The following is a 13,897-nucleotide window of genomic DNA, read 5'->3' as shown; positions in this document are numbered from 1 at the left end:
AGTGTGTGCCCACATGCAAATACAGGGTGTTCCCCAACCAAAAGCCCTGGATGAATCAGAGAATCCGCAACCTGCTGAGGGCGAGAACAATGGCATTTAAGGCCGGGGATCGGGAACTTTACAAGTCCAGGTACAACCTGTGGAAGGCCATCTCTGAAGCAAAGTGGCAATTCCGGAGGAAGCTAGAGACAGAGACAGAGATACGCCAACTATGGCAGGAAGTGCAGGCCATTATAGCCTACAAAGTGAAGGCGAGCACCATAGATTTTTGTGATGCTTCACTACCCAATGAGCTGAACACCTTCTATGCCTGCTTTGAGAAGAAGAACCAAACCGTGCCTACTAGAATTCCTGAAAAAGCTGAGGACCCTGTGATATCTGATATCTGTCTCTGAGATATCAACATCAGAACATCATTCAAGAAGCCCTGATGGTGTACCTGGCAGGGTACTGAAAATCTGCCCAAACATCTAGCCAGAGTGGTCATGGACATTTTCAACCTATCGTTGCAGGAGTCAGATGTTCCCAGCTGATTCAAGAGGGCATCAATCATCCCAGTACCCTAGAAGAACAGTGTGAGCTGCTTCAACAACTACTGTGATGAAATGCTTTGAGATGCTGATCATGATCAAAATTAACATGCAGCTAAGCAATGATCTAGACCCCCTGCAATGTGCCCATCATCACAGCAGATGCAGTATCACTGGCTCTCCACTCAGCTCTGGATCACTTAGAAAACAGCAATTCATACATATGGCTACTCTTTATCGACTATAACTCAGCCTTCAATACCATTATTCACTAAATTACTGGGCAAGAAGCTCTGTAACTAGATCCTTGACTTTCTCATTGGAAGACCACAGTCAGTACGAATTGGAAAAAGCATCTCCTCCTCACTGATTATCATCACAGGTGCATGCTTAGCCCACTGCTCTGCTCATTATAAAACCATGACTGTGAGGCCAGGCCCAATTCCAAAGCCATTTATAAGTTTGTCGATGACACCACAGTTGTCAGAAGAATCACAAATGGCAATAAGGAAGCGTCCAGGAGGGAGATAGATCAGCTCATTGAATGGTGTAATGACAACAACCTTGCACTCAATATCAGCAAAACCAAGGATGAAGTCAGGGGAACATGACCCAATCCTTATTGAGGGCTCAGTATTGGAGAAGGTCAAGAACTTCAAATTCCTGTGTGTCAACATCTCCAAGGATCTGTCATGTAGCCTCCACATTAATGCAATCACAAAGAAGGCACACCAGCAGCTAAACTTTGTGATGTGTCTGAGGAGATTTGGTATGTCACCGAAGACTCTCAAAAACTTCTATAGGTGTACCTTGGAGAGCATTCTGGCTAGTTGCATCGCTGCCTAGTATGGAGGCAACAATTCTCCGGTTGAGAATAAACTCCAGAGGGTTGTTAACTCAGCCTACGACATCAAAGGCAACAGACTTCACTCTATCAAGAACATCTACATGAGGAGGTGTCTTAAAATAGCAGCCTCTATCCTCAAAGACCCCCACCACCCAGGCCATGCCTTCTTCACTCTGTTACCATTGGGAAAAAGGTACAGGAGCCTGAAGACAAGCACTCAATGACACAAAGACAGTTTCTTCCCTGTTGCCATCAGATTCCTGAATAATCAATGAACCATAGACACTGCCTTACTTTTTGTGAACCATTATTTTTAATTTCTTACAGTAACATCATAAGGTGGTTATAATATGAATATTTGCTCTCTGATGCTGCCACAAAACACCGAATTTCATGACTTGTTCATGACAATAAATCTTTATTCTGAGATGAACATAGCAGGGAAAAAGATCACAACCAAAGCCAGCAATATATGGTTGCCTCAATTATAAAATCCAATTTAGAAAAGAGATTTCAATATTAACTTTGCAGTCGAATCAACCTTTTTGATAATTTTATGGTGACCCAAATACTGTATCATATAATTCTTAAGTGATCACATTAAATTTATATGCATTTGAAAAGAGCGTCCATGCAACCACAGTACAAAGTTCAGATGAAGTTGGATTTACATGAGCATTTTTTTCAAATTTTACTTATCCAAATGCAAAAAAAACCCAACAACATCTTTTCTCAGCATTTTGGCAGATCCCTGTAAACCTGTACACGATATAAATTCTCAGTAATAACCTGCAGCTGTAAATTAAAAAGAGCTTCACTTTAAAAATAATTTTGCAAGTGTTGCAGTAGTCTGAAAAATGGTTCATTTATAGATGAAATTAATTATTTTATTAGAATGAAATAGAATGGGAAACAAAACAAGCAAATATTTTCATAACTAAAACTCTTAACTCCATATTAATAAACTCAACTGCAACATTCTTACATTTAAATACTATCTTTCTCTCTGTACTTATTTTATTTATTCCTCTACTTATTCTCTTCAATAAAAATGTTCAACACAAATATTAAATATTTTTATTAAGTACCATGCAATTTGGCCAAAAGTAATACTGTCAAAAATTTACACATGCATGAAGAAATATATTCAGTCTGAACTCTTTGAAAAAAAAATAAAGTCGTGATTAAATCTGAGTGTAACATTGCCTAACCTCCCTCACCATCTCAGTCCATAACTCTCCATTTTTTTTACATCCATGAAGACCACCTAAGAGTTTTTTGAATGTCTCAATAGAACTAACCTCCTCCTCCACCAATTTCAGCAATATATTCTAGGCAACCACCATTTTCTGTGTAAAAAAAAACCTACCTCCGACATCTCCCTTGAGCTTTCCTCCACTCATCTTAATTGCCACCCTGAGAAAAAGGTGTTGGCTGTCATAATCTTATACAATTCTATTAAGTCACCTCCCGTAGCCCTAGCTAGCTCAACCTTTCCTCATATGACATGTTCCCTAACCAGGCAACATCCTGGATTATCCCCTCGCACCATTTCTAAAGCTTCCACATCCTTCCTAGAATTAAGCAACCAGAAATGAACGTAATTCTCTAAGTGTGGTCATATCAGAGTTTTATAGAGCTGCAACATTCCCCCAACTGAAGGCCAACACACCATTAGCCTTCTTAACTACTCTATCAACCTGTGTGGCAACTTGGAGGGATCTATGGACTTGGATCCCAAGATCCCTGTTCCTCCACATTGGTAAGAATTCTTGTACACTGCCTTCAGTTTTGATCTTCCAAAGTGTCACTATACTTTTCCATATTGAACTCCATATGCCATTTCTCCACTCAACTCAAAAACCTGTCAATATCCTGCTGTAGTCTTTGACAACCCTCTGCACTTTTCACACCTCCAATCTTCATGTCATCTCCAAACTTCAATTGCTTGTAAAGACTAAAAGCAATATATTTCAGGAAGTGATGTCATGAAATCCTTGGACACAACATATCTTTTTTTAATTTTTTTTTATTTTTCACACTATAAACCATATTGATCAAGATACATACATTTTCTTTCTTAAATATATACAGTGTCGTTTTCTCCCCCCCTTCCCTCCTCTCCTCCCTCCCTCCCTACCTCCCCTCCCATTTATTTAAAGTTCAGAATATAAGATACATTAAACCCGTCAAACAATGTTGTCACTCAATAAAAATGAACAAGAAATTCCACTGAGTCAGTTCTTTTCATTCTCTTCTCCTTCTGTCATTTTAGGTGATAGATGTCCACGATAGGTTTTCTCTATTATGTTTCATGTATGGCTCCCATATTTGTTCAAATATTGTAATGTTATTTCTTAAATTATAGGTTATTTTTTCTAATGGAATACATTTATTCATTTCTATATACCATTGTTGTATTCTCAAGTTATCTTCTAATTTCCAGACTGACATAATACATTTTTTTGCTACAGCTAGGGCTATCCTAACAAATCTTTTTTGTGCACCATCCAAATCGAGTCCAAATTCTTTGTTTTTTATGTTACTTAGGAGGAAGATCTCTGGATTTTTTGGTATATTGCTTTTTGTGATTTTATTTAATATCTAGTTTAGATCTTCCCAAAATGTTATCACTTTCTCACATGTCCAAATTGCATGAAATGTTGTTCCCATTTCCTTTTTACAGTGAAAGCATCTGTCAGATACTGCTGGGTCCCATTTATTTAACTTTTGAGGTGTAATGTATAGCCTGTGTATCCAGTTATGTTGTATCATACATAACCTCGTGTTTATTGTATTTCTCATAGTTCCTGAGCATAACTTCTCCCATGTTTCATTCTTTATCTTTATGTTTAGATCTTGTTCCCATTTTTGTTTAGTTTTACCATTTGTTTCCTCATTCTCCTTTTCTTGTAGTTTAATATACATGTTTGTTACAAATTTTTTGATTATCATTGTGTCTGTAATCACATATTCAAAATTACTTCCCTCTGGTAACCTCAGACTGCTTCCCAATTTGTCCTTCAAGTATGATTTCAGTTGGTAGTATGCCAACACTGTATCGTGAGTTATATTATATTTATCCTTCATTTGTTCAAAGGATAATAATTTATTTCCCGAAAAACAATTTTCTATTCTTTTGATCCCTTTTTTCTCCCATTCTCTAAAGGAAAGGTTATCTATTGTAAAAGGGATTAGCTGATTTTGCGTCAGTAGGTGGGTAACTGTTAGGAGAGGGACAAAAGAACGTAAGGTGCCAGAGACGAGCCCTGTGAATGTAACCCTCAGCAATAAGTACGCCTCTTTGAGCACTGTTGAGGGGGACATCAAGGTTGGGGGGAGTGACAGTGGCTGTGCCTCCGGCACGAGGTCGGCCCCTGAGGCTCAGAAAGGGAGGGAAAGGAAGAGGAGGGCAATTGTGGTAGGAGACTCCATAGTTAAGAGGACAGATAGGGGATTCTGCGGACGCAGCAAGGAGAACCGGATGGTGGTTTGCCTCCCTGGTGCCAGGGTCCAAGATGTTGCTGCTCGTGTCCCAGATATCCTAAAGTGGGAGGGACAGGAGCCAGAGGTCGTGGTACATGTAGGTACCAATGACATAGGGAGAATTAGAGAAGAGGTCCTAAAGAGTGAGTACAGGCAGTTAGGTAGGGAGTTAAAAAGAAGGACCGCAAAGGGGGTAATCTCTGGATTACTCCCTGTGCCACATGACAGTGTGAATAGAAATAGGATGAGGTGGAGGATTAACACGTGGCTGAAGGGGTGGAGTAAGGGGCAGGGTTTTAAGTTTCTGGATAACTGGGACCTTTTTTGGGGGAGATGTGACCTGTACAGTAAGGACGGGTTACACTTAAATCCCAGGGGAACCAGAATCCTGGCAGAGGTATTTGCTAGGGCTACTCAGGATCCTTTAAACTAGAATGGTTGGGGGGGAGGGAACAAAATAGTACAGAGCAGTAAGGAGAAGGTTAGAATGCAAACAAAGAAAGTTTGTAGTAAGTATTTGAATATGGATGGGCAGGTGATAGAGAAGGGAAATGCTCTGGAAGAAGATGAAGGGCAATTGGCAGGAAAAGTAAATAATGTTTGTTCTTAAAGATGAGGGAAAACAGGGATTAAAAATTGGGAAATCTCTGAAATTCATATATTTTAATGCCAGGAGTATTTTAAAAAAGGTGGATGAGCTGAAGGTGTGGATTGATACTTGGAAGTATGATGTGGTAGCGATTAGTGAGACATGGTTGCAGGAGGGATGTGATTGGCAACTGAATATCCCTGGGTTTCATTGTTTTAGGTGTGATAGAGTCGGAGGGGCAAGAGGAGGTGGGGTTGCATTGCTTGTCAGGGAAAATATTACAGCGGTGCCTAGGAAGGATAGATTAGAGGGCACATCCACGGAGGCTATTTGGGTGGAACTGAGGAGTAGGAAAGGAGAGGTTACACTTGTAGGGGTGTATTATAGACCACCCGGAGGGGACCGAGACCTAGAGGAGCAAATCTGTAGGGAGATAGTAGATATTTGTGATAAGCACAGAGTTGTAATTATGGGAGATTTTAATTTTCCACATATAGATTGGGAAACACATTCTGTGAAAGGACTGGATGGGTTAGAGTTTGTGAAATGTGTGCAAGATAGTTTTTTACAACAATATGTAGAGGTGCCGACCAGAGAAGGAGCAGTGTTAGATCTACTGTTGGCAAATGGGATGGGTCAAGTGACGGAGGTTAGTGTTGGCGAGCACTTCGGGTCCAGTGATCATAATGCCATCAGCTTCAATGTCATTATGGAAAGAGAGAAATCAGGGCCAAGGATTGAGGTTTTTGATTGGGGAAAAGCTAGATTTGAGGAGATGCGAAAGGACTTGCAGGTTGTGCATTGGGACAATTTGTTTTATGGGCAGGATGTAGTAGAGAAATTAAAGTCTTTTAAAGATCAGATTTTGAGAGTGCAAAAGCTTTATGTTCCTGTTAGGTTTGAGAGAGCCGTGGTTTTCAAGGAATATTGGAAACTTGGTTCGAAGAAAAAGGGAGGCGTACATTAGATATAAGAAGCATGGAGTTAAGGAGATGTTTGAAAGATACATTGAATGTAAGAGGAATCTTAAGAGAGGAATTAGGAAAGCTAAAAGAAGGTACGAGAAAACTATGGCAAGCAGGGTGAAAACTAATCCAAAAGAGTTCTACAAATATGTTAATGGTAAGAGGAAAGCTAGAGACAAAATTGGTCCCTTAGAAAATCAGAGCGGAAAACTGTGTGTGGAGCCTAGAGAAATGGGGGAGATATTAAACAGTTTCTTTTCTTCGGTATTCACTAAGGAGAAGGATATTGGGAGATGTGAGATAAAAAAAAGCAAATTGGGTAAATATGGGGAATATAGAGATTACAAAAGGTGTAGTTTTAAGGCTTTTGAAGAATATAAAGGTGGATAAGTCTCCAGGAGCAGACGGGATCTTCCCCAGGACATTGAGAGAAGTGAGGGAGGAAATAGCAGAGGCTCTGGTGGTAATTTTCCAAATGTCATTAGATATGGGGATAGTGCCGGAGGATTGGCGCATTGCGCATGTGGTTCCGTTATTTAAAAAGGGTTCAAGGAGGAAGCCTGGCAACTATCGGCCTGTAAGTTTGACGTCTGTGGTAGGTAAATTAATGGAGAAAATTCTTAGAGATAGTACTTATAAACATCTGGATAGACAGGGTCTGATCAGGAGCATTCAACATGGATTTGTGGGATGAAGGTCATGTTTGACCAATCTGATTGAATTTTTTGAAGAGGTGACTAGGAATGTGGATGAGGGTAGTGCAGTGGATGTTGTCTATATGGACTTCAGTAAGGCCTTCGATAAGGTACCACATGGAAGGTTAGTTAGGAAGGTGCAGTCTTTAGGTATAAATTTTAAGATAGTCAAATGGATTGAACATTGGCTGAAAGGGAGAGGCCAGAGAGTGGTAGTGGATAATTGTCTGTCAGGTTGGAGGCCGGTGACCAGTGGTGTGCCTCAAGGATCTGTATTGGGCCCATTGTTGTTCGTTATATACATTAATGATCTAGATGATGGGGTGGTGAATTGGATTAGTAAATATACAGACGATACTAAGATAGGTGGAATAGTGGATAATGAAGAAGGTTTTCAAGGATTGCAGAGGGATTTGGGCTGCTTCGAAAAGTGGGCTGAAAAATGGCAGATGGAATTTAATGCTGATAAGTGTGAGGTGCTTTATTTTGGTAAGAAGAATCAGAATAGGACATACGTGGTAAATGGGAGAGCATTGAGGAATACAGAAGAGCAGAAAGATTTAGGAGTAACGGTGCATCGTTCCCTGAAGGTAGAAACTCACGTGAATAGGATGGTGAAGAAGGCTTTTAGTATGCTGGCCTTTATCAATCATTGCATGGAATATAGGAGTTGGAAGGTGATGTTAAGATTGTATAAGACGTTGGTGCGGCCTAATTTGGAGTTCTGTGTGCAGTTCTGGTCGCCTAATTATAGGAAGGATATAAACAGAGTGGAGAGAGTGCAGAGAAGGTTTACCAGAATGTTACCTGGGTTTAAGCATCTAGAGTATAGGGAGAGATTGGACAGATTAGGTCTTTATTCTTTGGAGCGTAGAAGGTTGAGAGGGGATTTGATAGAAGTATTTAAGATTATGAAAGGGATAGACAGAATGGATGTGGATAGACTATTTCCGTTAAGAGGAGGAAAGTTTAAAACAAGAGGACATGAGTTAAGAATTAAGGGGCAGAGGTTTAGAGGTAACATGAGGGGGAACTTCTTTACTCAGAGAGTGGTAGCCGTGTGGAATGATCTTCCGGGAGAAATAGTGGCGGCGGAGTCAATTGTATTATTTAAGAAAAGGTTGGACAGGTATATGGATGAGAAGAAGATGGAGGGTTATGGGCATTGTGTAGGGAGGTGGGACTAGAAAGGGGTGTTTGGTTCGGTGCGGACTAGAAGGGCCTAATGGCCTGATTCCGTGCTGTAATTGTTATGTTATGTTATGTTATGTTATTAGTTTTGGTAGTTGGTAATTTGTTTTATTCCTTTCTACATGAATCTTCTTCCAAATGTTGAGCAGATGATGTAATACTGGAGAATTCCTACATTGTACCAATTTTTCATCCCATTTATATAATATATGTTCAGGAATCTTCTCCCCTATTTTATCTAGTTGTAATCTAGTCCAATCTGGCTTTTCCCTTGTTTGATAAAAATCTGATAGGTATCTTAATTGTGCGGCTCTATAATAATTTTTAAGTTTGGTAATTGTAAGCCTCCTTGTTTATACCATTCTGTTAATTTATCTAGTGCTATCCTGGGTTTCCCCCCTTTCCATAAAAATTTCCTTATTATTTTCTTTAACTTCTTGAAGAATTTCTCTGTTAAGTGTATTGGTAATGCCTGAAATAGGTATTGTATCCTTGGGAAAATGTTCATTTTAATACAATTTATCCTTCCTATCAGTGTTAGTGGTAAGTCCTTCCAATGCTCTAAGTCGTCTTGTAATTTTTTCATTAGTGGATAATAATTGAGTTTATATAGATGGCTGAGGTTTTTATTGATTTGTATACCTAGGTATCGCATTGCTTGTGTTTGCCATCTGAATGGTGATTCTTTCTTAAATTTTGAGAAATACACATTATTCATTGGCATTGCTTCACTTTTATTTGTGTTAATCTTGTACCCCAACACTTCTCCATATTCCTTCAATTTCCTATGTAATTCTTTTATTGATATTTCTGGTTCTGCTAAGTATACTATAACGTCATCTGCAAATAGACTGATTTTATATTCCTTCTCTTTTATTTTTATCCCTTTTATTTTATTTTCTGTTCTTATCAATTCTGCTAGTGGTTCTATAGCTAACGCGAACAATAAGGGTGATAGTGGGGATCCCTGCCTTGTTGACCTGCTTAAGTTAAATTGCTTTGATATATATCCATTTACTGTCACTTTCGCCAATGGCCCCTTATATAATGCTTTAATCCAATTAATATACTTCTCTGGTAAACTGAATTTTTGTAATACTTTGAATAAATAATTCCATTCTACTCTGTCAAAGGCCTTCTCTGCGTCTAAAGCAACTGCTACTGTTGGAGCTTTATTCCCTTCTACTGCATGAATTAAGTTAATAAATTTACAAATATTGTCTGTTGTTCGTCTTTTTTTAATAAATCCAGTTTGGTCTAGATTTACTATTTTTCGTTCATAGTCGACTAATCTGTTTGCTAATAGTTTAGCTATTATCTTATAATCTGTGTTAAGTAAAGATATTGGTCTCTATGATGCTGGTGCGAGTGGATCTTTCCCTGTCTTTGGTATTACTGTAATTATTGCTGTTTTGCATGAATCTGGTAAGCTTTGTGTTTTATCAATCTGGTTGATTACTTCCAGGAGGGGAGGAATTAATAAATCTTTAAATATTTTATAGAATTCTATTGGGAATCCATCCTCTCCTGGTGTTTTATTATTTGGTAGTTTTTTTTTATTATCTCTTGTATTTCTTCTATTTCAAATGGTTCTGTTAATTTATTTTGTTCCTCTGTTTGTAATTTCGGTAGTTCAATTTTAGTTAATAATTCATCTATTTTGTCTTCTTTCCCTTCGTTTTCAGTTTGATATAATTGTTCGTAGAATTCTCTGAAGTTTTCATTAATCTCCGTTGGATTATATGTGATTTGCTTGTCTTTTTTCCTTAATGCCAATACCATTCTCTTAGTTTGTTCTGGCTGCCACGCTAGAATTTTGTGCGTTTTTTCTCCTAGTTCATAATATTTCTGTTTTGTCTTCATTATGTTCTTCTCCACCTTATATGTTTGTAGTGTTTCATATTTTATTTTTTTATCTGCCAATTCTCTTCTTTTAGTTGTGTCTTCCTTCATTGCTAATTCTTTTTCTATATTTGCTATTTCCCTTTCCAACTGCTCTGTTTCCTGATTGTAGTCCTTCTTCATCTTAGTTACATAACTTATTATTTGCCCTCTGATGAACGCTTTCATTGCGTCCCATAGTATAAACTTATCTTTCACTGATTCCGTATTTATTTCAAAGTACATTTTAATTTGTCATTCAATGAATTCTCTAAAATTCTGCCTTTTAAGTAGCATGGAGTTTAATGTCCATCTATACATTCTTGGTGGGATGTCCTCTAACTCTATTGACAATATCAAGGGTGAGTGGTCCGATAATAGTCTAGCTTTATATTCTGTTTTCCTAACTCTGTATTGCATGCGAGCTGATAACAGGAATAGGTCTATTCTTGAGTATGTTTTATGTCTACCCTTTGGGTGTTGTTTCCTCCAAATATCCAAAAGTTGCATTTCTTGCATCGATTTAATTATAAATTTGGTTCCTTTGTTCTTTCTGTTAATTTTTTTCCCAGTTTTATCCATGTTTGAATCCAAATTAAGGTTGAAATCCCCTCCTATTAGTATGTTCCCTTGCATTTCTGCTATCTTCAAAAAAATATCTTGCATAAATTTTTGATCTTCTTCGTTAGGTGAATATACATTGAGTAAATTCCAAAACTCTGAATATATCTGACATTTTATCAATACATATCTCCCTGCTGGATCTATTATTTCCTCTTCTATTTTGATTGGTACATTTTTACTGATTAATATAGCTACTCCTCTAGCTTTTGAATTATATGGCGCTGCTGTTAACATGTCCTATCCAATCTCTCTGTTCCACTTCAGTTAAGTGTGTTTCTTGTACAAATGCTATATCATTTTTTTCTTTTTTCAGTAAATTTAGCAGTTTCTTCCTTTTGATTTGGTTATGTATTCCATTAATATTTAAAGTCATATAGTTCAACATAGCCATTTCATACTTTGTTTATCTTTCCTTTCCGTTTCCTCATCATCTTTCCTTCTTATCCATTTCTGCTTTATTTTTTTGAACACTTTATAAGACAACATTTCTAAAACATAAAACATTTCCCTTATTCTCCTATCTAAAATTCATTTAACTCCACTATCCCCTCCCCTTCCTGAGTTGCCCTTTGTCCCTTGTCAGGCAACCACATCTCCCCTCTCCATTTGGATTTGCGAATTCACTCGCAAGCATCAACTGATTTCGCAGTGACCGTAACTCTTCCCCACCCAGCCCCCCCAGAAAAGATTTTAATCTTCATATACAACAAAGGTCGCTCTCTTAATTCCCCCCATACTTCCTTTCTTCCCTTTCTTTCCCTTCTTAGTTCTTACCTATATTCTATTTTTTTTATATATACATACACACATACACACATATATATATATATATATATATATATATACCTACATACACACCTACATATAGTTTATGGTCATTTTTGTTCTTGTTACATATCTTCCTCTCTCTGTCTTTGTAGTTGTTCTGCAAATTTTCTTGCTTCCTCCGGATCCAAGAATAGTCTGTTTTGCTGCCCTGGAATAACTATTTTAAGTACCGCTGGATACTTTAGCATAAATTTATATCCTTTTTTCCATAGGATCATTTTTGCTGTATTAAACTCCTTCCTCTTCTTCAGGAGTTCAAAACTTATATCTGGATAGAAAAATTTTTTTTGACCTTTGTATTCCAGTGGTTTTTTGTCTTCTCTTATTTTCCTCATTGCTTTCTCCAATATATTTTCTCTTGTAGTATATCTTAAGAATTTTACTAGAATGGATCTTGGTTTTTGTTGTGGTTGTGGTTTAGGGGCTAATGTTCTGTGTGCCCTTTCTATTTCCATTTCTTCCTGTAATTCTGGTCTTCCTAGGTCCCTGGGGATCCATTCTTTTATAAATTTTCTCATATTCTTGCCTTCTTCATCTTCCTTAAGGCCCACTATCTTTATATTGTTTCTTCTATTATAATTTTCCATTATATCTATCTTCTGAGCTAACAGCTCTTGTGTCTCTTTAACTTTTTTATCAGATTCTTCTAATTTCTTTTTAAGTCATCTACTTCCATTTCTATGGCTGTTTCTCGTTCTTCCACCTTGTCCACTCTTTTTCCTATATCTGACATCTCTAATCTATTCATTTTTTCTTCTGTACTTTTTACTCTTCTTTTTATTTCACTGAATTCTTGTGACTGCCATTCTTTTACTGATTCCATATATTCTTTAAAAAAAATATATCCATGTACTTGCCCTTCCCTTCATCTTCCAATTCTCTGTGTTCTTCCTCTTCTTCTTCTGAGTCCACTCCAGGATCTGTGTCCTTTACCTCTGTCTCTTCTGGTTTTCTTGTTGGTTTGTTTGTTTTATTTTGTTGGGTATTTTTGGTCTTCTTATTTTTACTAGAAGTGTCTTGCTGCTGGTCTTCTTCCTCTGGGTTGGTCATCTGTTGTTTCTTTGATTTCTTTTTACTCTCTTCTTTCTTGCTCTCGTTATTTTCTGTGTTTTCCTCTTGCTGCTTTGTTGTGGTTGTCAATTTCAGCTGTGGAGATTGACTCCTCAGCTGGTCCCCCCTCCCATCAGTGTTATTTTTGTCTTGCGCATCACGCATGCGCGGTTGTGCACTTTTGTAGTCCTGAGTTCGGGGCTTCAACTGACCTTAGGGAGCGGGCTTCTCTCTCCGCGGCGGGCCTCCTCGGACAGGTAAGGCCTTCACCTTCTTCTTCCGACGTCCTTTCTTCTTCTCTTCTTCCCGTTGCTTTTGGCTTTTCTTTTTTCGCTGCCATTTTCTCCACACCTTTACTTTCACTTTATTTTGTTTTTTGTGTTTGTGTCTTTGTTTTTTCACTGTCTTTTTTTTACTTTTCTGGAGAGGGCTGGAGTTCCCCGACCGGCCACTACTACATCACGTGACTCCCCTCGGACACAACATATCTAGAAACTATTTGCATTTTATTCTCATTATTCATAATGCCATTGATCAATGTTCACAATCTAAAATTACCACCTGTTAGCCGTTAATTTCAAATGATTAACATCACAAAAACTACAGTTGTTAATATTATAAATTGTTTCACGTTGCAAGATTATTAAGGATTATATTTTGAATTTAAAATGGTGTAAAAATCAATGTTCAGCATCAGCTACCTGTCACTGAAATGATCCAATGTTCTTTCTAATGGGTTTTAAAAAGGGGACAGCGAAGTTCTAGTATAGTTAGTATGATCATAATCGCCTCTCCCTGAAAATTACACAAATAACTTTGACATAAACCTTTGTATCATTAAAGCATTACATTTAAATCCATCATGCCTAACCCTGCATAGTTAATGATGCCCCATAATTTTACTTCATTTTTCCATTAAGGTTCTCTTTCTGTTTTAATATCTTAACTAAATGTTAACAACAATGTTTCCTCCCAATGCAAGCTTGAAATTCCCAATCCTAATCAAAGAAACATTTTATTTTTATTTTCATGTGAACTATTCCAATCATAATGATTCCCAAAGTTCCCAAAATAAAATAAAAAATATCCTGCAATTAAATTATTTCAAAACATTCAGTCTTACTTTTTTAATGGCTTTTCTCCATCTTGATCTTGAAATACATTTGGTACAAATGATCTCTGTATCCCTGAAAGAAAATTACATTTTTCAA

The 13,897-nt window shown here is 37.5% G+C and overlaps 1 protein-coding gene across 2 annotated transcripts in view; it reads right to left on the bottom strand.

Annotated features, from left to right (window-relative positions):
* The window catches only part of LOC138749470 (protein unc-13 homolog C-like), an 877,967-nt gene that overhangs the window by 588,664 nt on the left and 275,406 nt on the right, over positions 1–13,897 (bottom strand). For both annotated transcript variants that reach the window (XM_069910841.1, XM_069910842.1), the window contains exon 9: positions 13,810–13,873. In XM_069910841.1, the coding sequence (XP_069766942.1) occupies positions 13,810–13,873 (64 nt within the window). The remainder of the gene's footprint in view (positions 1–13,809; positions 13,874–13,897) is intronic.

Source organism: Narcine bancroftii, chromosome 14 (assembly GCF_036971445.1).
Source record: "Narcine bancroftii isolate sNarBan1 chromosome 14, sNarBan1.hap1, whole genome shotgun sequence".
Lineage (NCBI taxonomy): Eukaryota > Metazoa > Chordata > Chondrichthyes > Torpediniformes > Narcinidae > Narcine > Narcine bancroftii.
Note: the sequence above shows the minus strand (reverse complement) of the source record. Positions and strands in the feature narration are given on the sequence as shown.